Source organism: Pteropus vampyrus, unplaced genomic scaffold, assembly GCF_000151845.1.
Source record: "Pteropus vampyrus isolate Shadow unplaced genomic scaffold, Pvam_2.0 Scaffold14, whole genome shotgun sequence".
In the NCBI taxonomy this organism is placed as follows: domain Eukaryota; kingdom Metazoa; phylum Chordata; class Mammalia; order Chiroptera; family Pteropodidae; genus Pteropus; species Pteropus vampyrus.
The window spans coordinates 10,454,179-10,480,958 of record NW_011888795.1 but is presented as its reverse complement, the minus strand read 5'-3'; the positions used below and the strand labels follow the sequence as shown (position 1 = coordinate 10,480,958).

General features: G+C 40.1%; 1 protein-coding gene across 2 annotated transcripts; it reads right to left on the bottom strand.

The window, feature by feature from the left end:
* Positions 1–745: 745 nt before the first annotated feature.
* On the bottom strand, positions 746–26,780 carry LAMP3 (lysosomal associated membrane protein 3). Of its 2 annotated transcripts, XM_011382756.2 has the most exons (7): positions 26,627–26,780; positions 19,594–20,339; positions 18,596–18,724; positions 9,902–9,959; positions 9,055–9,222; positions 6,551–6,712; positions 946–1,003 (listed from the first exon to the last, which is right to left on the bottom strand). In XM_011382756.2, exons 1-6 carry the CDS (start codon positions 26,673–26,675, stop codon positions 6,573–6,575), a joined length of 1,290 nt encoding a protein of 429 aa, XP_011381058.1. In that variant the 5' UTR covers positions 26,676–26,780; the 3' UTR covers positions 946–1,003; positions 6,551–6,572. The 2 variants fall into 2 exon arrangements, with proteins under 2 accessions (XP_011381067.1, XP_011381058.1); XM_011382765.2 differs by lacking the exon at positions 6,551–6,712 and having other exon boundaries at positions 746–1,003.

Genomic DNA, 26,780 nt, shown 5'->3' with positions numbered 1-26,780 from the left:
ATCAGACCAACGGGAAGTCAAATTCTGGCTCTGCCCCTTGTTAGCTGGATGACATTTAAGTAATTAATTTTGTTAAGTCTGAGTTTACTCAGCTATGAGTTGTGAGAATTAAATGAAATGTATGTAACCTGCTTAGCCTAGTGTCTCTCATATATATGTTCAATAATTAGAGCCATTATTATTGTTTCTTGCTTATAATTTAATTCTGTTGTTCATAGCCACCTAAAATTTAGTCTTTAGTGATTCTGGAGCAGGAGTCATTCAGATAAAAAATAAAAGCTAATTTGTTCCCCTTGTTGATGTCAGATCAAAAACCTAGGCTACCTGTGATATATTGTTCTTTTTGATGATTTTAAAAAAACATTTATCATGAAAAAAGAGTTATTAGATTGCCAGGCATATGTTTATAATATAAAACATGAAGAATAAAAGCACTGAAATTCCATTTTATAGACAAAGCAGAGGCATTTTTAAAAATGGAAACGATCCAGGATAAAATACCCAATATGCACACAGGTAGTGTTGATTATAATAGATGCTTTGATTTATAAATTGATTGTTATGTTAACGTAACATACAGATTATGTTATTTTAATGTATCTCAAATGTTGACTTTGAATGGTTAAAATGTTTTGAAGGAAACTAGAAAGCACTCTTCATATAAAGTTCACTAGAAAAGCAATTCACTAGATTTTTCATAAAAAAACAAAACAAAAAATACTTAGAAATTGATGTGCTGCTTGGACTCTGTTTGTGAGAGATGGGTTATATTGTCGGAAGGACACACACTCTAAGGGAAGTCCCCAAAATCCTGGTAACGATGAAAGAATTGTCTAAACTTTATTATTTTCTTTTCCCCTGGGGACCAATTAGATTCTCTGGTATCCAGATGATTCACGCCTTAAGCGGATTCCATAGACAATCAAACCCACAGCGCAGAGACTAAGCACGATGGCCCCAATCACAGGAAGCACAATTGTGTAGTCAGATGAACACTCGTCCACTAAGAGAAAAAACAAATACAATACAGCGGGTAAGGTTTGATGCAGACAGGCCAGAAAGCAGGCTAGAGTAGGAAGAATAAGCACTTTGGAGTTAAACCTGGGCTTGACTTTTAATTCCACCACTCACTACGTGAACTTAGGAGTATTATTTAATCTTGAAATTTCTTTTTATAAAGTAAGCAATAACGATATAAGATTGGTAGAGTATTAAATAAGATAACCTTATATTCTTAGCAATTAATGGATATTTAATTAGGTTAGCTCTATTTTCTTCCAGGCATGCTCTTTGCAAGGTGGGATGTGCTTACATAAAGGAGATTGTATTACTATATTACACATGATCCCTTGAAAATATGTGATATTTATCCACTTTATAAAACATTTCTTGTCACACTTACAGTATTTCTTAATGCTTTTAGTGAGCTAAAATATTTTTTTAAAATAGACCTAATTATAAGAGCTTAAAAGTGGAAGTTTGTAAATCAGTCAAAACTCTCTCTTTTTAAATTCCATTCGAGAATACTTATTCAGTTCATTTAAAATATAATCGATCTTGACTGGAGAAAGATGGAAGGCCCTGGGATAAAGGGGAGCTTGGCCTAATATAAATAAATGGAGAATTATACCTATATCTTATTCATGTATAGATAAGAGGATATATCCATGAGGTCCTTGCATGAATCGATATTGAAATAAACCAAAGATCACCATTAACCCAATTCTCACCTGAGATCCAAGAAAAAAAAAACAAGAGGGGCCAGGGAAGAGGTAATGGTAACTAGAGACTCCAGGAAAAAAACAAAATCCGTACAAGACAGGAACTGTGCTTGTCATACAGTATTTGATTTGTCGGTGGACAATGTTTACACAACTATAATAATATATACCTTATTGATTTAATAATAAATAGAGATATGACCATAAAGAGGTAGTATAAGAGTATTAAATCTCTATCTGGCATAGCAAGAAGTTTAAAGCTGATAAATTAAGAAATAGTAAGATAAGATTTTTAATATTTTTTAAAAGAATTATGGGGATAGCTATTATAAGAAATTGTTAAAATTAGTTTTAAATGTTTTGTCTCTTAGAGAATGGACAGGAAAACATTGCTTTTCATAAGCCCTTTTATACTATATGATAATTTTCTTTATATTTATATTTTAAATAAATATACATTTATTAGATTAAAAAAGAACATTGACAAATTAAGAAATTAAAATGATTTGGAAAAAATACAAAAAAGTTAAAACAAAATGTAAAGCACATACCAATTGACCCAGCAATTCCACAACTCAGAATCTATGCTAAAGATATAGTAACATAATTACAAAAAGATATGTTAAAATAATCTCCATTTTATGAGAGCAAAATGGACAATCTAAATATCCATCAAAAATTTTAAATGGTACAATCATACAATAGAATATAAAGTAGCCATTAAAAAAGGATGTAGCAGATCTCAATGTTTCTTTTCTGGGGTACACCATGCTCTTTCAATCTGTAACTTCAATTACTGATCTTAAGGAAAATCTCTTAAATTGTCAGATATATCTTTATTCTATTTTTGAGCACTCTACTTCAAAGGTACCAATTATCCTTATGTTAGATGGTCTGAATACCTTCCATACCTAGGAGCTTCCGTATAATGTTATAATCTTAATTTTTATCTGCATTAATTATCTCAGTCATTTTCTCTATGAAGATAATCCAGTTTTCAGCTCTACCTATTCTGACTCTTACTATTACTATTTATTATGCAAGCGTGTTGCTTTGATAATTTGTTTTCTTAGGAGTAAAATCTATTCACATCACTCTTTCATTATAACATCTCATCTATAAGCTCTGGTTACATGAAATTCATATTCTTATTAAGTAATTTTCAGCATAAGAAAACTGTCAGGGATTTCTCCCTGTTCTTTGAGTTATGTTTTCTTTTTATTTTATCAAATATATTCCTTTCTAACCCTCCCTCCTTTATTTTAACTTAATTTTTCTAATTGTAGTAAAATGCACATAATATAAAATTTGCCATTTTAATTGTTTTGAAGTGTACATTTCAGTGACATTAAGTATATTCTCGTTGTTGTGTAACCATCACCATCATCCATCTTCAGAACATTTTTCATCTTGCAAAACTAAAACTCGACACCCACGATTTAATCTTATATTATGTGTATTGTTGTCATGCTGCAGTAATTTTAAACAGTGGTCACATCTTTTGTCTTCATCTTGCTCATGCTACAGCATCTCGCCCAGATATTAAATTTCCTATGATATCATTTGAGTTGATTAAGGCCTTTCTTCTTATTATATTCGAGATCAGTTAGTATTTTGGATTCTACCTTCTTTTCTGTACCCTGGGAACTAGGTATAGCCTGGGGCTATCCTCTGGTTTGAGTTGGCTCCCCAGTTCACTTCCACTAGTCTCCCTCTCTGTGTTTACTCTGCCCAGTCTTCTCAGTAGCCATTTTTACTTCCCCTCGATTAGAAGAGATAAGCTGCTCTTTTTCTCTCCAGTTTTAGGAATGATAATAAACATTCACATGTTTTTTTCTGTCATCCTATGGCTTCCTGGGGTAAGTGTGTTTAGGGAGGCAGGGTTAAATCAGCTGTGTCGCCCCTCTTCTCGCATCTGAATCTTGTTTCTCTTTTGTTCAACAGTTTAAATTTACTGCATTAGGTTATATCTCTTTGAGTGCTGCTGGTGATTTTTTAAAAATCTTTTATTCCTCAATCTAATTAGATAATGAGAAAGGAAAACTGTGAGAAAAGTTCGTCACTATTTTAACTCCAATTTTTCATTTCATATGTTTCTGTAATGCTTTAAAATTTAAAAAATAATCTACATTTATTATTTTGTTCCTTTTTTCTTAAAAATTAAGAATTAGTACTAAGGAATAAATTATAACCATTTTAAACAATTTATAGGGCAAAATCAAAAATTCAGGTATATGTTTATACACATTTGTTAATCTAAGTTTGTTTTGTATGCAATTCATATGTAATTCTTTAATCATATAATTGTGAATATCTAGAAACAATAAAAATTCTCAATAAAAATAAGCCTAGTTAAGTAAATTACTATATAGAGTTAGTAACATATTCATGATAGCAGCCATAATAATGATACTTTGCACCTTTAATAGCATGAAGCTTATGATGCACAGGTAAAAAGAATATCATACTGTAAGCTCTGTAGGCCTCCAGTATGTAAAACAATATCCATGAGAGGAAAGTACATCAAAATTAACAATGGATAGGTTATCTCCAGGTGGGCATTAGTGAAGGTTTTTATTATCTCTAAGGGGATTTTTATGTCCTCTAAGGGGGATGCTGAGAGAGAGAGGTAAATTTAAGACAGCTTACTTACAGCAGAATGGAAAAATTGTGTTGAAACCAGCTGGATGGGCAAGCAGCAGAACTCTTAGAGGCAAGTTGCAAGGGAGGCCAGAGAGATCAGAAAAGGCCCCTACGAGCTTTCCCAGAGTCGTTCACAGCAGCCTCCAGCTCCCACCCAGAAAGCGATGGGCAGGGTGCCTGCAGTAAGCCCCTTGTAGCCCAAAGAGACAGACTTGGAGGCAGCACAAGGCAGAACCCCAGGGGCAGAGGAGACTACTTGCAGACACTCAGTTTCTCTATAGTCTCAATCCCGGCACTTTCTCCCTGAAGAACTTCCCTGGACATTACTGCAAAACAGTGAGCAAAACTGTGAGACAATAAGGCAGTTCTGGGAATTTATTTATTAGTCATTCAAATGAAAACTTTGTTCTTTTTGGTTACCAGAATGTTAATTATAATTAATTTTGATGATAATTGGCTTTGGGGTAGGTAGGAAGATAATGAGTCTAAGCAGCAGCATCCATCATCCCAAAGGACTCATCGAAGGTGGTAGGAAGGAAAATTAAACCTAAGTGAGCTGTCTTATCCCTCTCCTCTTGATTTTAATTCCATTTGTTTTTCCATCACTTGTGGGAGAAATTTCCACACACTAGAGGATGAACCTTCCTTTAGTCATTCTACAGGATGATTAGTGGCACAGTGTATAAACAACTCATACTCTTCAGTTTAGAACCTTCGAGTACACTTGAGGCAGAACTGGAAATGGGAGTCAACAAGGAGATGGAGAGAGATGGCACCTCTCCAAAGCTAAGCCCTCACTGTTAAACCTGGGTCACTCTGGGGAACACTGGGTCCTCACATCCCAGGTTTTCATCAACATCTCCTGTTGTAAGGAGGAAACAGGAATTTCCTAACACTCTAGACATCTTCAGGGATTCTTGAAGATCTCTTGAAGCTGCTATGTGCCCTCGCCACCCTCTCACCCCTGAGAAAGTGGAGAGAGCCAAAATAGCTTAAGGGAAAGCCAGTACCTGTCCCAGATTAACAGTGGTTTTAGAGTTCTTTCCAACTTTCATAAATTTTCTGTTAAAAATAATGAATGGCACCTCTGGAAAATGTAGAAAAACAGGAAACTTCCTGTTAGTAAAAGGAGTTAACATCCAGAAGTCCGTAACTCTCCTCTTTCTCTGAAATAAAAAATCCCAATTCTCCCATTTAAACAATCAATGTAATAGAAAACCACAAATAACATTTGGAGCTTGATTTTAATAGAATTTTTCTTCCAGATATCAATCACTCCCAATCAGGAATTTTCCGGTTCATTTTTTTTTTTTTTTGGTAAATGTTTGCTAAAAAAGGAAAGTGAGTCACAATCAGGGTAGCTCTCCCTCATCTGCTTGCCATTTCTAATTGTTTTATCTTTTGCCTGCTCCCTTCCCACAATGGCCCAAATTAACAAGTTATAAGAATAGATTAGAATGAAAGAAAAATAGAGACAAAGCAGGAAAAAGTGTTAAGAAAGCAGACAACAATTGAAGGTAAAGAAACTGGAGAACTAACATTTATTGAGACTCTTATTGGCCAAGACTTCTGGTACTTGCCTTACATTTAAAAAAAATTAAATGTTGAGAAGTTTTCTACACTTTACCGATAATATATCACAAAAATATAGAATACGTCTTTTAAAAAAATAATGGTTTATAAGACTATCTGTAATTCAAATAAATCAAAATGTGGGCGAAATCCAGGAGTTTCAAATCACCTTAGAATCTATTTTGAAATGGACTGGGTTTTTAAAAAGAATATTTTTTAAAAAGTGGATATTGAGACTCTTAAAAATGTGTAAGAAAAATCTGTGCAGTATGAAAATGTCTTTCCCACAGTTCTCCCTTTGGGTATTTGCTTTATCCTCACAAGCTCCCTGCTCATGTCCCTGCCTCTTGTCCCTAATTCTCACAGCCAGCCCCCTGCATTATCAGGTGTGGAGAATGGAATTCAAATTCATTTGGCACAGCCTCTCCATGCCAACAGGAGAAAGTAGGTGGGGGCCACCTTTTAGCTAGCCTTCAGATGGCCCTTCGGTTGGCCCTTCGGTGAAAAGCTAGGTTTCCTAATCAGATTTGGAGGGTGGGACAGACAACTAGAAAAGTCAAGCCCTTCACTTTAAGCTGAATATGAAGTCAGAATTCCCAAGGCCTTAACCTTACACATTCTGAAGAAGCTGGGGCTTTACATGCGTTCATATCCTCTACTGGGCCTCTTTCTGGTCACCAGGCATGCTGTTAGCAAAACGACAAGCAGTCCTGTGATACTCAGGCCCACGGCCACAGGGATTTCTCTCCTGTTTCTGTCACTGAAGCATTCATCCGCTGCAATTGAAGTCAGAGTAACAGGTGTTATAGGCTAGCCACAATGCTGGGAAGCGATCGTGCCCCTGCCCGTCTTGGCTTCACAGAGAAGGAAACAGATGAAGAGAGGTTGCTGCTGGGCCTCCCACCTGCTGCCTCATACATGCAGATAGGTGCAAATGAGGAGAGACATGGTCAGTGCAATGATCTGGAACATGCAGCACTTGTGAAAGAGTGCATGAAAGTGCAGATACCCGGGGCTCGTGCTCAAGAAATTATGATTCAGTGGGTTGAAAGTGGGGCCCAGGTGATTCTAGGAAGCTGGGAAACATTGGTTTGATCGAGAGGGTCAGGATCAGAATTGTGTTTTGACTCCCAAGCCAGGTAAGGCCCGGAACCATGGTTCCCAACTCCAGAAACAGGGACCTGTGCCAAATCACGTGGTCAACATTTTCTATTCAAACTCTGCTTTTTAAGGGGCTGGTGGACAGCCAGGGACTCCTGGAACTGGAGAAACCTTTTGCAGACTTGGAGATTTTAGGGAGGAGGGGCTGAGAATGTAGAAGTCAGAGCTTATTGTTTGAGATGACTAGGCTGAGTGTTTACACTTACTGCATTCTTCTCCAATTCTTCCTGTCCCTGTTGAAATGTCACCTATTGTTCAGTACTGACCCCACCCAGCCAATGCTGTGCCTTCCTCTGCTCCCACGACCCTCTGTACATGTATCTTTTATAACACCATATTGTATGACAACTTTCATTTTTTTACTCGCTCCTTTTTTCCTCTTCTCTTACTCTCTGGAAGAAAATATTATTTACAGAATGGCATACATCTTCATGTTTGAGGGTCTTTAGTGAAATTTGAAGCACGAAGACTGGCAATATGGAGTTGAGCTGAGGCAGTGACAGTAGAATAAACAAGAGAAATAATTTAGAGGTAGAATTGATAGGGTTTTGTGACTATTTGCATGAGAGGGTGAGGGAGGGAGAGGAAAAAATGAAAGGACAGTTTTTCTACATCTCCCTTCGGACTATGCTAATAGAGACCAGGTGTGTGCTGCTAAAAGGTTTTGTTTCTCTCCTCTGCCACTAGGGTTTCTCAGACTTGCTCGCTTTCTGCTTCACAGTGGTTCTGACAAGGAGGAAGAGCAAAAGTGTACCTTATTTTTGAGATCACATGATTAATTACAGAGGTTTTTAAAACTTCATAATAAATTGTTAAGTTTCCCCAAATTGGAAGTTTTGAGACAAGATGACAAAGTGGGAGGCAACACCTACTAGTAAATTTTAAAATTTAATTTTAGCACTGTGGTGAAGGTCCCATGTTAAATTAGAGATTGTAAGACTTGGACAAAACCTATAGAAATCAGAGGATTCGACACAGGTAACACTTGAATCCTTCCTTTGCTAAATGCTTTGCTTTCCAGCAAATATATCAGAAGTTTTGTGCAGATGCATCTTCAACTTTCCAATGGAACTCAGAGATCAGATTCACATTACAGAAATTTAATTTACAGCTAAATTTCTAGCTAAACCTACTTATTATAGTTGAGAGGTATTCAGTATGTCATTGAGTTATTATTAGAGAGAAGTTTTAGAAACTGAAGTTCAATTTCTGGACATATATAGAAATCCTTGTAACACTGTTTTCCAAGCAGGGAAAGGGGCTTTTTCGGAAAGCCACCCTGATCTGCCCCTGGCCTTCTTTCTAGGACCTACTTCCCTCTGTGGCAGTTAAAACCCAAAGCAGAAGTTGCATGAAAACTGAAACTAACTGTGAGGAAACACTGGCCAGGTGGAACAGCTCGTAACTGAGAAGAGGGAACACACAGTGTATTTCTATATAGAATTATGGCATCTCTCTTTTCCCTCTGCAAGTGGCAAAGCATCTATTCTGATATCTTGAATTTTGGATATTACTAAGAGGATTTTTAAAGTGTTCTCCAAATATACCCGAGTTTACCAGTACTCAACAGCTTGTAAAGAGGAGGCTACAGATAGCATTTTCTGACTTGTAGATTGTGTGTGTGTGTGTGTGTGTGTGTGTGTGTGTGTGTGTGTGTGTTTAAGAGATTCAGAATATGTATTTTGGTCAAACAAAGAATGTATTATGCTGTGAGAGAGTGGTGGACGTGAGTGGGTGGGTTAAGCTGTCTGGTTTTGAGGTTGGTAGTGACTCGTATAGAAATGGTAGGAGGGAGGGTTGGCTGGAGAAACTTGGCCCTAAGAGCTTCGTGAAATCATACTGTTCTAGGAAGCTCATGTGATTCTTGTCCCTTTGATGGCTTCAGACAAAAAATAACTTGAAACTACCTATAGGTATCTGAAGATTGTGTTTGTGACATGTTGGACCCTTAACTTACCATTTCCAAAGTGGTCATCTTCAAAATCAAAGGCTTGAAGTTGGACATTCATTGTTTTCAGTTGAAGGTGGGCTGACAGCTGGATGCTCTGTTCACTCACACACTTGAAGGAATGCCCAACCTCAGTCTCAAACATCACAGCACTTTTCATTCCTTGGTAAATTTTCTCTGAAAACATAAAGGTAAAACAGACATATAAGAATCTTGGCATAAATCTATTGAGTTCCAGCTATTGCAGGTGGCTCACGTGCAGTTAAATGGCCTTCCTTTAGATGTAGCTTTCTGGAGTTCTGCTTTCGCCTCATTGCCCTCGTGCTCTCTGGGGACTTTTTACGGTGCTCTGTTTGGAGTATGAGAGGGCAACCTCACCTACGTTGGAATGTGATAACATTAAAATGAGAACTTGGGGGAATGTTTTCTTTGGTTATTTTTAAATTACTGGGGACAAGTTGGTACAAATTGTTGTTAGTGTTTAGGGACTACAGAAAAGTGTCCCCAAAATTTCAGAAATGAATCAGAGTAGTGACATGCAAAGTCATCCAGTGGAGCATATCCCCAGACTGACTAATATGGTAAAAGGAAGGACTATGCCCACCATTAGGAGGGGCTGTTGCATCCATCCATGGAAACGTAGAGAAGGGAGAGCAGCCCGTCTCTGCTCATCTGAGTGCTGTCAGAGAGAGAAAGATCTGCTCAAAAACTGGCCCTGTTTTATAACATGTATACCCTTCTCAAGGAGGCATATGCTTCGAGGCAGATAGTTTTAAACATTTAATCATATAATTAACTCCATTTGCTCTAATTCCACACTACCAAGCACCAGCCCCCTTCTGATTAGCCTACTTACCTGGATTTGAGACGGTCAAATAGGCCCCCACTTCACTGATGTAATATGAGTTTTCATCCTGTAAAGCAGCAGAGTGTTAACCTGAGTAACCTCTGTTTTTATGTTTATGATCCTGGCTTACAAACTTTGTTCAGGTAGGATTCTAGCTATTAAATCGTTGATATGGTGGTTTGGGAGCCGTAATTGTGTTTGAAAATTTCTAAACAAACAAACAAATAAATAAATAAAAATAATGGGCTGGCCCCTGGCCCACGATTTCTCTACTGCCTACTTGTTGTGAGAGCCTGAAATTCAAGTTCCATCTGTATAATTTGAATCCCTTTAGTTGGGCCAATTTTCCTCCTATTAAAATGCAAATACACTTTAGCAAAAAGAATAAAATAAAATAAAATACAAATTCATCTGGAAGGTGGAGGGGTTGGAGGAGCATACATTAAGCTTTTTCTAGTAATTAATACCTTAGAGTAGGAATTCAAACTGAGACCACTTATCTATAAGGCTACCATGGGTAGACTTCATGAGCTCCTTATACTCTCTGGGAAAAATAGTGTATGCAAACTCTTGATTGCATTTCCCTGGGTAGAGTATCAGGCACTTTTAAATAGATTAATGGGTTCATGTCTCCAAAATGGTTAGATGGGGCCACAGTGAGTGATTCTGGGATGGTTTGCCCTGAGATCACCAGATCTTCTCTACAAGAGGACTCCAGGTGGCTGTGCTCAGAAATATAAAACAGTGATCCACATTTTACCCAGGGATTATCCTTTTGGAAAAACAAAACAAACAAATTAATAAATAATGGCTGGTCCTATAACTTCCAGAGAGACTAAGAGTGTGAAACAAAGGGAATTGAATGGAGATATGAAAAGGTAAGTTGAGAAATAAGCTTTTATTTTTTAAAGGAGGTGGTTTACAATGTTATGACTTTTGAACATTCATTAGAAAACTATCCACGAGAGATGCAAAAAATGGTAGTGTAACCCAAATCAGAATCTGAAATTAAATTACTTTTAGCAGTTTAAAATCTAATCATTAAAGAAATTTATCAATAATTTTGACTACATTATAGTCCATTTGTATATTTGTCAATGAAATGATGATTCCTTACACAATATAAGGATTCCAGAAATACAAACTGTTTTTTGTAAGGCCACTGCTATTGATACACTAAACTCTATATCTGATAATTCATTGAATTCACCTACCACATAGTAGCTTCTTACTTTGTGCCAGGTACTGTAGCAGGCCCTTTCTATGCTATGCCTTGTTTAATCCTCACGACAAATATGAGAGGAAATGGAGGGCCAGTGACTTGTGCAAGGTCATAGCCATATTAAGTGGCAGGAAAGATATGACCCGAAATTGCCTGTTTCCAAGTCTAGCCTTTAACTTCTCTTATATCCACTACAGAGCAGGCATTGCTCTAGGCCCAGAGAGAAAAATAAGGCCTGGCTCCTTCCTTCAAGATGTTTAGTCTTTCTAAGGCTAGTTGAAAAATGGGCTTGGACCATCCATTTATTTTAGAGAGAAACACCCTGACTCGGTCCCTTCTTGGATTGCTTTCACACACCATTTATTCAAGTTTTTATTTGGGTTCCCTTTCAGTATAAGAGACACCTGTACTTCAGGGCCCAAAATCACTGACACAAAACCTTTGCTCCATCCTAAGGACAGAGAGGATGCATTGAAGGGTTTTAAATAGGACAGTGACATGAGCATGACTTTGCTTTTGGAAATTGCTTGGGCTGCACTGTGAAATTGATTTAAGGAGCAGCAGGGTAGGAGTGACGAGCCAGCTCTGCGCCCCATGGGAAACCTTCTGGCATCTCTCCTTTCCTGGGGCATCTCCTTGATCTCTCCTCACATGAGGAAAACATGCTTTGTTTTTTTCTTTTAAAGGTTTCACAGTTTACTAAGGGCATGCTTTCATCTACATTGCCTCCTTTGATCCACACGACAACCTCCTGAGAAATAATAAATACTATCAGCCTATTTTATAACTGAGAACAAAGAGGCTCAGAAAACGTAAGCATCTACCTCTGATTCACATTGTTTGTAGGTGAGACAAAGCGAGATCAGGTATATAGGATTCTGCCTTACATTTTCCTCCATGGGATATTTGGATATAGACAAAAAATTTGTCATGCAAGAACTTTCTTTTACATTCCCTGAAATACAGTTGCTTATATATAGCCATCTGTTGGAAGCAAGAACAGCTACATAATTAGTGGGACATAGTATGAAATGAAAATGTAGGATCTCTTGTTCAAAAATCGTTTAAGAATTTCACGAGGTGACAGCAAAGCATTAAACCAAGCGTGGGTCTTTCTGATTATACAGGTCCTGCTCTCATGAAGTGAAGCCTGATAGGAAGGGCCATTCATGCTCCACAGAATTGGTGCTCTATAGGGATAATGGCAAAAGCGAGGTTTTCCAAAGCGGATGGCAGAGTGCTCACATTCTCTGCGAGTTCATCTTAATGATGTAACAGGACAGAATCTAGAACCTGTAACCAGTTTTCCTGCTATTTTCACTGACTCAGAATTAACCAAATATTGACTGGGACTGAGCTGATGTCTATCTTTATTGTAAAAAAACATTTGGTGGGTGAACTTATGTAAACAAAAGGGCAATTAAGCCTACTTTTTCTGTAGAGTTATGTTAGTATGAGATGTCTTAAAGGAAATAAAATAGTCTTTAAACTAGAACAAAGCTTTTTTTTTTAGACTCGTAAATTAAAAATTTGGCATAATTTGAGTGGTAATAAGGCTGAAGTTTCTTGTACATGAGGAGTTGGCAAGTTTTGTATGTAAAGAGCCAGATGGTATTATTTTAGGCACTGTGGCTCTCTGTAGCAACTCCTCAAATGCCGTTATTTCACAGAAGCAGCCATAGGCAACACATACACAAATGGGTATGGCCAGACTTTATTTGCGGACACCGATATTTGAATTACATATGATTTTCATGTGTCACATGATATTCTTCTTTTTTCCCTCAATCATTTAAAAAATGTAAAAGCCATTCTTAGCTTGTGGATTGTACATTTTTTGGTGGCAGGTTGGATTTGGTCTGGGGCCATAGCTTGTTGACTGTTGGTCTATACCATCAATGAAAAAGTTGCTAAACAAATCAGTTGGTTATGAAATGTTATAACCAACATTTGGGAAAATAAAGTATTGCTAAGAATTTTTAAATGTGATTTCTAAGGTACCTTTTTGTTCCTTTGCAGATTAGTTTGAATTGTTGAATCTTTGTGAACATTGCAAAAATTTAATTTTTTTTACTTATTCAGTAGAAGAATGAGGATAATAATAACAGGACTTACCTCATAGTTTGATGCGAGGATCAAATGAAGGAATCCATGTAAAAAACTTATTATAGAGTCTTTACTCAAATTTTAACTGCTGTTATTAATAATGGCAATAATAAATTAGATTGCACCTTCCCAGTAAACTTCTCTCATTGAGGTCAAATGATATTTTTTTTTTATCTATTTCCTAGAGCTCAGATCTACCACAAATAGAAAAAGAGAGAGCAAGCAAGTGAGCTAAGCTTAATAGCTCTACTGATTAAAGAAGCTGAAACCTCAGCTCTGGGGGATGGGAGTCCAGTGGATACAGAGGGGTGGGTAGGAGGTTGGGGAGCTTAATGCAGGTGTCAGACTTAACCCAAAGCCCAAGGGAAATTACATGCCACACATTATGTAGTTTATAATGTTCACTTCTCCTTTGACACCCACACCCACAGGTTCATTCTCTGCCAGATATTTTTCTTATTTGAGTTTTGGTTTAGAGAATGACAAACATCTGCGACACCAGATTCTTAAAGACAAAGTGAAAATCCTTTGTATACCCATCAACACTTGACAAAAGGGGGCCAAGGACTCCCAATAGTGGAATATGGTACTTGAGCACTTACAGCACATCTACTTGGAGAGACCACTTGTAAAAGTCCCATCTCACTATTCAACCAAGGGGATGCCGATACAGTGGCTCTTCACTGCCAATTATCCAAAGAGAGCTCTGCAGTATCTCATCACAGAGATGGGATGCCGATACAGTGGCTCTTCACTGGGACGGAGATGGGGGATGGGGGTGGGGAGACTTTATAGGGTGAACATAATTAGGCCATTTTAAAGGATGAATGCCAAGGGGGTTGAAGGGTGGGAGGGTCATTCCAGGAAGAGGGGAAGCTGAAGAGAAAATGGCACGAAATGGTACTGTATACTTGGGAAGTTCTAAATAGTGCACTCTGAGGGTGTTAACATATAACACTGATAACAGGTCTCAGAAGCCTATTGGCTAAGAGGACTCCACACACCTCTGAAAGGCTCTGAGAAAACAGCAGGAGGGTCACTAGCATTGGAATTCTTGACCTTTGTTGGCCAATATACTACTACCTAGCCCTGGTGCCCCTCTCCCCTGGGTGACCGATTTCTCCAGAGTCCTACAGCTGTACTGCCAACCAAATAGGTGAGAAAGGAATAGTGTTGAGCACAGAAAAAGGAACCCTACACAATGTTACTGAAAGATGTTTTTAAAACAAACTATCTGGACAGGAAGGAAATTGGGGTGGGAAAAGGGAGATATATATATCTTGCACCTGAAGTGTCTGACTAACTTTTGGCATATCGCTTTACTCAAAAAAAGACACTGTTACAGAAAGGTTTTCGGTTTTTTAAAAAATGAAACCGAGAAAATTGAGAAAGGAAATCCACATCTCCTAACCCTGCGATGGGCCAGAAACCAAGCTCAGCACTTTCACATATGCTAGCCCAGTTCGCCCTCAGAGCAGCCCGGCAAAATGGGTACTCTTTGGTCCCATCTTATAGAAGAGGACACTGAGGCTCAGAGAGTGCTAGTGACTTGTCCGTGGTCACGTAGAAATAATATGGATGATTGAAGTCTTGTGACAGTTTAGGAGGTAGATTTTTCTTTACATTTCTGTCATTAGCAGTACTTCAGTTTTAAAAATTACAAATTATTGTTTATAATTTGAACGTTTGGAGCCTACATTTCTTTTCTCACATAATGTCTAGCTCAGTGTTGAGGATGAAGTAGGTGCTCAGTAAATTCTTATTGATAAATTGGTTGATAAATCAGGCTTTCTAATCAGCATCTATTTTTTCATTCTACAACTTGGTTCTCTTTGTTACATCTGTTACTCTATAACTAACATATACTCCTATTTTCCAAGGCTCGGTGGACCAAAAAAGGGGTTCTATGGAAAGTAACCTCACAGGATGATCTGATCATAAATTCCTAACTGGGCAGGTCATGGTGGGTAGTCACACCTCAAGCTTATAACTTCTTTGGTGAAAGAAGTTATAAGCCAGCCCTGCCCATTGTTCTTGTGCATCCAGGTTAACATGACTTTGAAATGCCAGAAGTAAGACCCCTGGAAGCGGGTATTAACCTTCAAGAGAACACATAATCTCGTTGACTATCCTGTAATCCAATCCCCGCCTTACTTTCTCCCACCTCCATGTATGTTCACTCCTTAATTTCAAATGCATAAAAGAAGCTGCAAAATTGTTATTCTTGGGAACATTTGAGATCTCGCTCCCCAGCATATGTCATCACTTTGGCTCACATAAACTCTTATAAAGATTCTCTACATATTTAGACATTTCTTATGTTGACAGCTCTCTTTTCCCTAGCGTACTGCTTCTCAATCAGGGGTGATTTTGCCCACCCCACCACCACCCCCAAGGGAACATTTGGCAATGTCTGGAGACATTTTGGGTTGTCACAACTGGGATTATCGTCTAGTAGTTAGAGGCCGGAAATGTTGTTCAAGATCCCATAAGGCACAGGACAGACCCCGACACAAAGACTTATTTGGCCTCATGTGTTACTGCTGTGACTATTAAGAAACACTGGTATAAAAGGCAGCAACATTTGAAAAGTGGCTGGCTGAATTGTTCAGCCCATTTCTCTTGTGGAAAAATCTAGACGGCTTTCTCGCCTAAATGCATTTCATACAGCCTGTCTGTTGGGGCAGAAAGCGCTGTGCCAGGGCTCACAGACCAAATCTGTCTCACAGCTGCATTTTGTTTGGCCAGGAGAGTGCTCAAATTAAAAAAAAAAAAAAAAAGTGTTGCTAACGCTTAACTGGCACAGTAGGGCAGCAGCCTCCAGAATGGAAACCAACACTTGAATGAACGCCCGCCATGAAAGACAGTGACGGTCCCCTGGAATAGATGCCAGCCCTGCCACTGGCACCACCGGCTGTCGGTAGTTGGGGAGTAGCTGTCACCTGTTGAGAGAATGGGCGCCCCCTCTCCTTCCTTTTGTTTCCTCACTACTGAGGCCTGATCAGTTGCCACTTATCATCTCACACTTACTCTAGTGTGTTCCTTATGCAGATTTAATGAAATAATGAAATCTGCCTTCACATTGTCTTCATCTAAAGTGGGAAAATGCTTTAACTACAAGATGTGGAAGAAGACACATGCGAAGGGTCATAAGGGTCATAAGGTATCATGCAAACTCTTCCTAGGAATGTTTGAGAGTGCCTGGTTACATACATCATTGCCAACATGAGGCATTATGCTATTTAAAAATCTTTGTTAACTGGATCAATTAAAAATAATATCTCGTTATTTAAAAAAAGTGAGAAAATTAAGGAAAAGACTGCCTGTTCAAGAAAAAAGAAATGTTTACTCATCTAGTTCACTCATTAAATTCTATACTTAGTCCCTATAATCTTTGAATCTGTGGCCATTTTTTTTTTTTTTTTGGCTTAAACAAGCACTATTCCTAAACGCAGAAATTCCTCAGAAGAACTAAAGCTGGTGGAAACTTGTCTTCTGTGAGCCTCTTTGCCTTCCTTTTGCCGCAGAGCTAAGTCAGCTGTGTGGGGAACTGGTGCTGAGGAATGGGTGAATTTGGTTGGTGAGACTCAAAGCAGCTACTGCCACACTTGAGGCCATGGTTTGAGAGGGGCTCCCTTTGCTTCTTCCTGAAGGCAAGTGGAGGGAGGTGGTCCTTCTAGCTCTATCTGGGCACTCGTTTCCAGTCCACACCTCTGGAAGCACATGGTACTTGAAAGGCAGAAATTCAGCACTTGGGTGGAGTTGGATCAAATAGAGTCCAGTCTGAAGGCATTGGGAAGGTAGGGATAGGGGGCATCAGGAGATAGGAAAGTAGCAGAAAGAGAGGTTGAGGGTGCCAAGGAGACTCCTGCTGGCAGTTCTGACTAAGGTCTGGCAGCAGTGGCTATTGTGTGCCACAGGCAAATGCTGGAGGTTTTGATGCCTTCCCTTAGGCAGTTATTCACACAGGCAGTGGTTTGGGTGGAATCAAGCTCTGGACTAAAGCATAAATGCTTATACCTATATCCTCTGTCATTTTGCTGAAGTCACTTTTTAAAAATTCCCGACACCTCTATAATTTAACTTCAGTTGTTCAGGGATAGAGCACTTATTCTACCCTGAATGTCCTTCTGGTGAGAGGGATTATCTTTTCCATTTGGTACTGAAAGGAAATCACGGACTTCTTAAGTGCATCTCTAACCTAAGGAGAAAAGTACACCAGGAGGATAAAGCCTTTGAGACCAAGCTAACAACAACAATAATAATAACACTCCCCCGCTGCCCCGCCAACATTATTGAACATTGGGCGAGATGGCTTACATATAGCATTTCTAACCCTCCCAAGGGTCCTACTAGGTAGGTGTAATTATTTTCATTTTATAGATGAGGAAACAGGCCCCACCATGCCAAGACCATGCAACTAGTAAGTGTTATGGTTTGTCTGACCCCAAAGTCTCTGTTCATTCCTCTCCAAGATCTGCTAGCCAAGACCCCTCTAACTTCAGGGGTCACATTAGACAGATAAGAAGGAGGCCAGCACGGAGTCCCGGCTGCAAGCGTCCTCTTGGCACCTCCTCCTTGGCTCTAACTCAGCCTTTTTGAAAGGCATTTTAGAGCACGACTGGGACAAACAGCATTGTCTCCCCAGACATTTGCCCGTTTCGGTCTTTGCAATCATATCTACTGGTTATTGAACAACTACTTTTCATGTGTTGAATAATGCTCTTTAGAGAGGTGATCTCTAATTCCTTTCCCCCATTTTTCAAATGATAAAATAAAGCTCAGACAGGTTAAGTTGCTTGCCTGATGTCACAAGGAGAACAAATGACAGAATCAGATTTGCAGCTGGGACTCTGACTTCTTGTTCATGCTCTTTGCACTGTACTCTGTCATTCACCCCGTTCCAAGATATGGTCTGGAAAACCCGGTGCCTGGTTAGTCCCTGAATTTTGCCTGCTATGGTTGGAAAGAACCCATTCTGACGTTTGGTTTTGATCTTAAAACAACTCTGTTTCTCTGGTGCCCACTGGGAATTTCTATGGGTCTGTTCATCTGTACAACTTCCTCTTTGGGGTGGTTTGCAAAGGGCATCTGTGGCCAGGCTCCCTAAGGCCAAGTCACCCCTAGCAGGCATCAAAGGCCTTCTGAGGCTTCACAGAGGCTGAAGGGGAAAGAAGGCAAACATAGGATGTTGACACTTCCTTTTCTTTCCATCTCCATGCCCCTCATTCTTATCAGAGAATATCTCAAAAGGCTCTGAGATCTATTTCCCCTAGAACTTAAAGTGAAGTGTGAGATTGCACCATTGGGCCCCAAGATGAGAAGGAGAGAAAGTGATACTAGAGCCAGTTATTGTAAAGGAGGTCAGCCCTCACCTTGGTGAAAGTAAGATTCACAAATCCGCCCTGGAAATTCAAGAGAAGGTTGGATATTTGAGAGCCACAGTTCCCAGAGGCTTGGGTTGCATTGGGGTCGATGTTGAAGTAGCTCTGACGTGAAAAAACCTAAACCAAATAAAATAGATTGGCTCCATGAGATATAGAAGAAAACTCTAGGTAGGCAACCAGAAGCACAGACTAGTAAGTAAGCCTGAAACTCAAAGCTAGTGGGTGTTCATCCAAGAATTTCAAAGTCCCTGGATGACATCTCATGTTCCAAACCATTATTTTCAAAAGATTTTTTAAAGAAGGAGTTCTCCTACAAAAAAAAAGGAGTTTTTTGGTAGATAATTCAGGGTAGGTATACTCCTGATAAGCTGTGTGGAATTTATTTTTTGTTAAATTACACATGTTGAAAGGCGCTGTAGGAAAGATTTGCTATCTAATGTACTTCTGTTTCGAATGTGGAAGTTTTATTTGATATCATAAAAATTATTCAAAAAAAGTATTATTTTAATGGTGATTCCTTTAGTAAATCAAATCATTTTAACCCCACTCCATCCCCTCCAATCTTTTTGTTAATCTGGATTTTCCATATTAGTGTCACAGCTGGCTAGAACCATGGAGACCATCTAATCTAAACCTCTCGTTTTTCTAGAAAGTTGCTGAGGCTTAAAAGTCATCTGGCAGGGTAGGTCCAGGCCAGGTTCAACACTGAACACGTCTCAGCACTGCCAGTGTTAGCTAAAAATGAGTTGTGTGATATTTAAATTTTTGATGTGTGCTTTCCTCTCTCTAAGCAGTCACTGTCAGTTTCTATTTTTATATATATTCTAAAACAGATTCACTTTTTAATGGAGCATGTTGCAGAAAGAGGAGCTCACACCTATTTACTCATTGAAAGACATGGAATGCAAGAGAATGCTCATTCTTAGCAAGGCAAACTCCATTCAAACTTTTTGAGGATAGTGTTACAGTCCTATCCCCCAACTTACCGACACCATGTATTGAACTGTCAGCTCTATCCCCATCTCTGCTTTGATACAGAGCCTGCTTCCATTTAGAACTTGATAAATTCCAGTCTTGGCTGGTGATGGCTGAGGTGCAAGGGTGGGCCCAGGAGCTATGGTGGCAGGTGACATTGTGTGGGTGGCATTGTGTGCATTCGTGGTTGTTCCTGGAGCATGGGTGGGTTGAGTGGGCTTTTGAGTAGTTGTGCTGTTGTGTGATGAGGTGGACAAAGTTGCTGGAAGGGTGGTCTGCTTACTGGGTTGGGTGGTCTTCCCAGTTGTGTGGCTGATAGTCGATGGGCTGGTTCCAGTTGTGTGGGTTGGTGGGCCAATGGTGGCTGGCGGAGAACCGGGAGCTGCACTGGGGCCGATTGTAGTCTCAGTGGCTGGAGCATCCGTGTGAGAGTTGTTGGGTGTGGCCAGGGTTGTGATTAGGGTGCGGATTATAGGGCTGGTGGATGGAGTGCCATTTGTTGTTACCAGCGAGGTTGTTAGAGATTTTATTGTTGTGTGTGTAGTTGGGGTCTCAGAGTTAGAGGTTGTGGCAGCTATTTGAGAGGTGATGTGACCATTCGTTGATCTCGTTGCTATAGTTGTGTGAGGCACTTGGTTAGTTGATTGCAGGAAAGGTTTTGCTGTGGCCTGTACTGTTGCTGCTCTCGTAGGCTGAGAAGAATCTGTGATTTCTGGAAACCCTTTTGCTCTTATTTGACTGCCATTATGCAAAACCACTGCAAATTAGGAAACAAAAGTGTTAACACAGCGATAGCTCAGAAAGCCCCTCCCCCACTCCCATTTTAGTTACTTCATTAAAAATTAACATGAGTATTTCCAGATTTGGGGAAAACTTACAAGGATATAACAATCAAGTGAAGATTACCCCCAAGATGTTACCACAAAGTCACAGTTGTAATGTTTCGGTTGTACCCATGTTTTTTACAGGGTTGCGATCATACTGCAGACATTGTTCTGCATCCAGCCCCTTTGTCTGTATGGGGTGCGGCACTAACACACCACGTGGTCATGCTCAGAGAGATAGCTAAGAGTCAATGTCTGTTCATTTCCGATCTTCAAACGCGAATCCAGACAGTTCCTGGGCAAAGCGCTGCTGTCCTGCCCTGATAGAGCTGGGGCAGCGTGAACAATGCTACTAAAGATTTACACAGAGTTGTATAGTTTGCATAGAATCACATGATCCCAGATTCAAAAGGAGTCATCTAGTACAAACCCTAATCTGATATGTGAATCGGTCCTTTGAGTATTTGCCATGTGTTCATCTACTCTTATGCTTACTTACCTCTGATGACGGAAGATTCAGTACCCTTTAATTTTTTATCTTGCCACCAGTTTTTCTAAATGTAGACCAGGTCCTGTCATTTCCTTACTTAACCTTTTGAGTGGCCCCGCTTATCTCAACTAAGAAAGAAAATTAAACCGTGATTGCTCTGATACAGCTGGTGGACTGTCCTTCATCTTTTGGCTCATATGTCAGCTCCTCAGAGAGTCCTCCCTGTCTTCCTTACATAAACTAGCTCCCCACCTCCACAGCAAAGTTATACCTGTTGCCTTCGTCGCACTAGTCACAACTCGCAATTGTGTAAGGGGACAGTATTCAAACATTTAACAATAATCCTGTCCAGACAGTGTGTCCCAGCAGAATATCAGCTCTGATTAAATGTTTATTGCTTTATTTGTTGACTGTACATCTCTTCCACTAGACTAAGGCAATCTTGAGGTAGAAACTGTGTGTTTTTGTTTGTTTTTGTTTTTGTTTTCGTTTTTGTTTTTGTTTTATCAGTGTCTGTGCATAGAAAGGCTCTAAAGAGTTGGTTTAAGTGAAAGCTGTCATGGACTGTTAGGCAGTGTATATTATTGTCACAGGTTCTCTCTTGGGCCATCCCTTAAGAGTGGGAGGCCTCTGGCTCTTTTTCAACTAAAATAATTCTATCCTGTCTTCTTCCAGGCACCTAGCAAGCCAGAAAAGCGGACAAAGTGCAGACGATGTTCCTTGGGAGTTTATAATCAGGTAGTGAGAGGTGGCTTTGTTTCTTCGATGCTGTGGTTTCATTGTATTTGCCCATTGTATTTACACTCATTGGAGCTATAGCTGCTTGATGCTGGGCAGTGACTTGGGAAAACACAGGGAAAAGACAAAGGAGATCCCTCCATGATGGTGTTTATAGAGTACCGAAGTTCACATCTAATCAAAATCAAAATCATCCATAAACTCCTTTACTACTGCCCTCCTTCACTCAATATATTTCTAAGCGCTTATTTTTCCTATAACAAAAACGACAATAAAAAACTCCGAGTTACTAAGCACTTACTATATGGCAGGCCTCAGGTCAAATGCTTCACCAACTCCTCTCAAAACCCTCTGTTGGGTACTATCTTTATCCCTTTCAGATGAGGAAACACAAGTTTAGAAAATTCTATCAACTTGACGATAATCACAGAACCAGTAAATTTTGGAGTTGAGACTCAAACCCCTGTCTGAACCAAAGCCTACCTTTGGATTTGGGAATGGGTGGAGGTGGTGGTGCCACTGGGAACAATGCTGAGAGAAGAGACGAAAGCAGAGGAGAGTGGAATAGTAGGGTATGACCCCAATTCACAAAACCCTCATAATGGTTGTCTTCAGTGAAGCTTTCAAAGACTCACGTGCTTAAATAGTGATTATTGTCCAAAAGAAAAGTTCTAACTTTAAGCCTAGTAGTAACACTTACAAATTATTTCTGCACAGCTGGCTTGCAAATTAGAATGGACAAAAGTATCAGTTCAAATTTCTTTGAATACTTTTTAAAAAGACATATTAATGGCATTAAGTTAACAGAGACTACTATTAAAGAGTCTTATTTGTACCTAAATGTTCATTTGGATAACCGAAATGTATGGTATTCAAGAGTTGTGGATTTTATGGGTTATAGGTTTACTTCGTAAGTCGTCGTAAAATCACTAGACAGAACCTTTATGCCCACACTGTAGCACTTGGAGCAAGACTTTCCTTTCAAGATTGTTATGAAGGTTGACAGTTGTTGAAGATTTATTTTTGTAATTCATTTGAGCTAAACCCGAGTTGCTGGTCCCTCAGTCAAGAACCACAGAGGAACCCCATTAAGTTCATACTATCACTATAGGGAAAGAGAATTCATTCCCAAACATGGTTTCCAGGAATACCTCGTAGTGAAAAAGCAAAGACTGATGCAGAGAATTCTGGGAGACTAGAAACCACTTGCCTTTTTTTCTCTTGGGGAAATCATTGGATTCTTGATAAAATCCCACTGTGTATGGCTTATGCTTATGAGCTAAAGTAGCACACCCTTTCAAAGGAGGGGCCTTCCTCATAATGCCATTGGAATTCCTTTCTCAGGAGTAATGAATAAACTCAAATGAGGGAGAAAAAGCACATTGATCATTCATGAATGCATAGCATCCCAAACAGGACAAGAAAACTCATGGTAACCGTCAAGGTGTGCCTGGTGTGTAGGAAGATATGTTGGATAGTTGGAGGTGATGACAGTCATGGTGTCTTGATATGGTGTATGACTTTGTGGTGGACAAAATGCTGGACTGGCAAGTGGCTGGACCAAAAGTGACCAAAAGTGTCAGAGCGTATTACAAATTGAACCAGTCTGGAAAATATTGTTCTAATATCCTTCTCTTTCCCCTCTCTGCCCACCCTCTTCCATCCTCTCCCCATCTTCCTGTAGGAATGTGGGGTGTAAAAGATGGGCAGATGATTAGATGGAAAACTGACAGAGGTGGACACGCTATACATTGTAATATGTCCTAGAAAGTTCATGCTTGTTAGGTACTCAATGGAAATACTCTGAGAAATACTGTTTTACAAAATATATGTATATGACCACAAATATGTGACCAATCTTTGTCAAAACTGGGTCACAGTTTTTAAATGAGACCTATGGTCCCATAGAGGTCAAGTTCACTGGTCTGTCTGAGACACAAAGAGGGCAGTGGGCAGAAGCAAGGTCAGGGCATAGCTCAGAATCTGTCTCAACTCTCCCTCTACTCAAAAACAAAACAAAACAAAACAAAAAGACAAAACAAACAAACAAACAAAAAAACCAAACAACAGCCCTGGAGTCTACTGATGTGCCAAGCCAGCTACCTCTCCAGCATCTCCTTTCCAGTATTCAGGAGACTCAGCAAACTAGTGCCCCAGGGCCTTGACTCACTGCTTGGACTTCTCTGTAGGAAGAGGCATAAGAAGGTTTTGGTTCCCCACAACCTGCAAGAAGGGCTGAGAGATGACTCATTGGACAGGCCCTGGGAAAGTCAGCGACCACACAAGGGCCTCTTCTCTACGTATTTCCTGGACAGTCGGGCCTTCCCAGATAGGCTTTGTTTGGTTTCCCTCCCATATCGAATTCCACAAGAATGTAGAAGTCTCTTGTGAACCAAGCTCCTTGCCAGGCACTGGGGGTAGGTCTTTGTTCTCAGGGGTTTAGAACTTCATGAGGCAGACACATGAATGGACCACACTCCTCAGCGTGAAAAGTGTTATTACTTAAGTAGGCTCTGAGCACTATAGGATGGGGTGTGGAATTCAACATAAGGAGAAATTCTTCAGGCAGACAAGAAAGTAAGTGGTATCCCAGGCAGGAGGAAGCATATGTACAAAGGCCTGGAGGATTTAGAGCCTTGTATGTCTGGAGTCAGCATCATGGGAAAACAAAGAGAGTGTGGGGGAGGGATGAGGTGGAGTTCAGCAGGGAGCAGGTCTGGCAGGTCTTGAAGGCTACACTTTGTCTGCGGAGATCTAAGGAACACAGCTGGAGTGTAAATGGAGCACGGTGGCCATATCCAGGGGCAAGGAGCTATGTTTAGCACCCCAGCACTTAGCTCCCCATCTCAAGCATTTTCTTTGGCACCTCCCAGGCAGCAGAAGCAGCCCCAGCTAGGTGCGGCAGGAAGACTATTTCTGGATGTGTGGGGTGGCAGGGGTGGGCACTTAGCAAGATTCTGCTCAGTTTCTCAGTTTAAACATGGACCTTTTAACAAAAAGATATAAATCCTACCTCTGTTGGTTTCCTGTGGGCCTTAAGATTCAAAGAGAACCCTTGAACAGAAGGACTCTAGCCCTGTGACAGAGACTGCTGGCTCACTACCCCAAAATCCAGTCTTCCCCTTTCCCTTAGGAACAGAACCACAAGTTTAAGCTGAGCACCTGCTGCCTGGATTTAAAACACTATGGCCAAGTCTCCTTTCCAGCTGGGTGGGAATGTGTGACTGAGTTTGAGCCAAAGTAACAAAAATGGTAGGCTTATGTGGGCCTTCTGGGAAGGCTGCTTGAAGGGAACTCAATTGCCTGTGTGGATTCTTCATTGCCTTTCTGTTTTCCTCCTTTAAATGGCCTGCAACTTGTTTTGTGCATGATGGCCGGAGTTCCAACGGACGTCTAGAACCACAAGACTTTTGGGACAGGAGTCACACATAAGATGGCAGGTCCATGGTAATGAGCCCTCACACCAGACCGGGTCTGAATCACTCTAGACTTATTTTCACAGGAAAGAGAAATAAACATTTATCTTGATTAATTCACTATTATTTGGGCTTGTCTCTTATGTACAGTTAAACCTAGAGTTAACTGACACAAACTAAAATTCCTTCATTTTATAAGGGAGGAATTTGAGACCGGGGAAGAAAAGTGACTGGATTATGACTACACAGCTAGTTTACCCAGAAGCTAAGTCTTTTCTAAAAAACCAAAATATCTAATGGTTTTCTCATCTCCAGTTCAACGTATTTTCTGAACCTAGGCATTCAGGGTTGTGCAGTACAGTAATGCAGAGCATGGGCCATGAAGCTGGACTTCCTAGACACAAATCTCAAGGCTGCCACTTGCTAGTTGACTGATCATGACCAATTCTGTAACCTGCCTCAGAACCCTCATCTGGAAAATGGGGCACCTTCACATGCTTCATTTACTCAATTCATCTCTGAGAACCTGCATCCCAGAGAGGAAAGGGCGAGCATTTCCTCTCAACCTGCCCTTGCATTTATTGAGCACTCGTTACAATTCTGAATCTGTCAGTCATCTGCCAGTCATGGAATTGGTGCTTGCACACGGGTCACTGAGGTCTTTTGCTTTTTTATTTGCTTGCCCTGCTAAATGTAATGATGACTGCCTCCAAAAGAATATGCAACTAATTCTGAATATGTGGCACAAGGAAAACCAGACTGGAATGGGACAACTGGCCAGACTCTTCACCCAAGTTTCATAACAATCAAGTGCCACTGTGTCCCCAATTTAAATGTATTAGCAGGGTTGTGTGGACAAAGCTAGTTCCCTCACATGTTAAATTCAGTGGTTCTAGAAGGAATTGTGAATTAACCAGCAAACCTCATAACAGCACACAAGAGGATTCAATGTCACAGAGAAAATGCTCTTGGTGAAGGCAGGGGTTGGGGACATAAAATAGTCATTAAAGGCTCAGTTTCCCACACAGCCTCTCTGATCTGAAGTATGACGGTAATTTTTAAAAATCTTTGATGCCCTGGCTTACGCCTTTCTAAAATGGCACAATTTGACAGACCACATCTCATTCATCTTCACAATTCGCTCTGTATACAATATAAACCTAGCATTTCCATTTGAGAAAAACAGGAAAAGCAAAACATGCTATACTTTTACCAGACATTGTAGCGAGAGCCCCATTTCCAAGCCCTGGCTCAGTTCTGTCTCTTAAATCTAAACGGTTTCTGTAAACTCTTCCTTAGAAGGTGACCAGACAGTGTCACTGTCTTCTGGGGTCAACACTTATGCTGCCTAACTTATGGAAAACAGTGTGCATTACACTGTGAAAGTCCTTGGAAAAAATGAAGTGTGCCCCACATGTGTAAGGTAATAAAGAAAAGATGTTCCCAGCCAAATGCCCACAGTAAGTGAAGCTGTTAGAGCTATCTGCAGCCTATCCTATCTCATTTTGATCAATGGCACCAGAAGGCATTGAAATTTAATAGGATAAGAAATGGCAGAGTCATGTGTATCACTCACCAGCCAGGGACATGAAGAGCACCATCACTGGAGATTGCTGCCACGGCATAACTGGGGAGCCAGGGAGAGCCACAGCCTCCCCAAGGACTGGCACTACTGCTCTGCTGCAGCCAAGCTTAGCACAGGTCTTCTGAACAGCTGAAGGCTAATTACA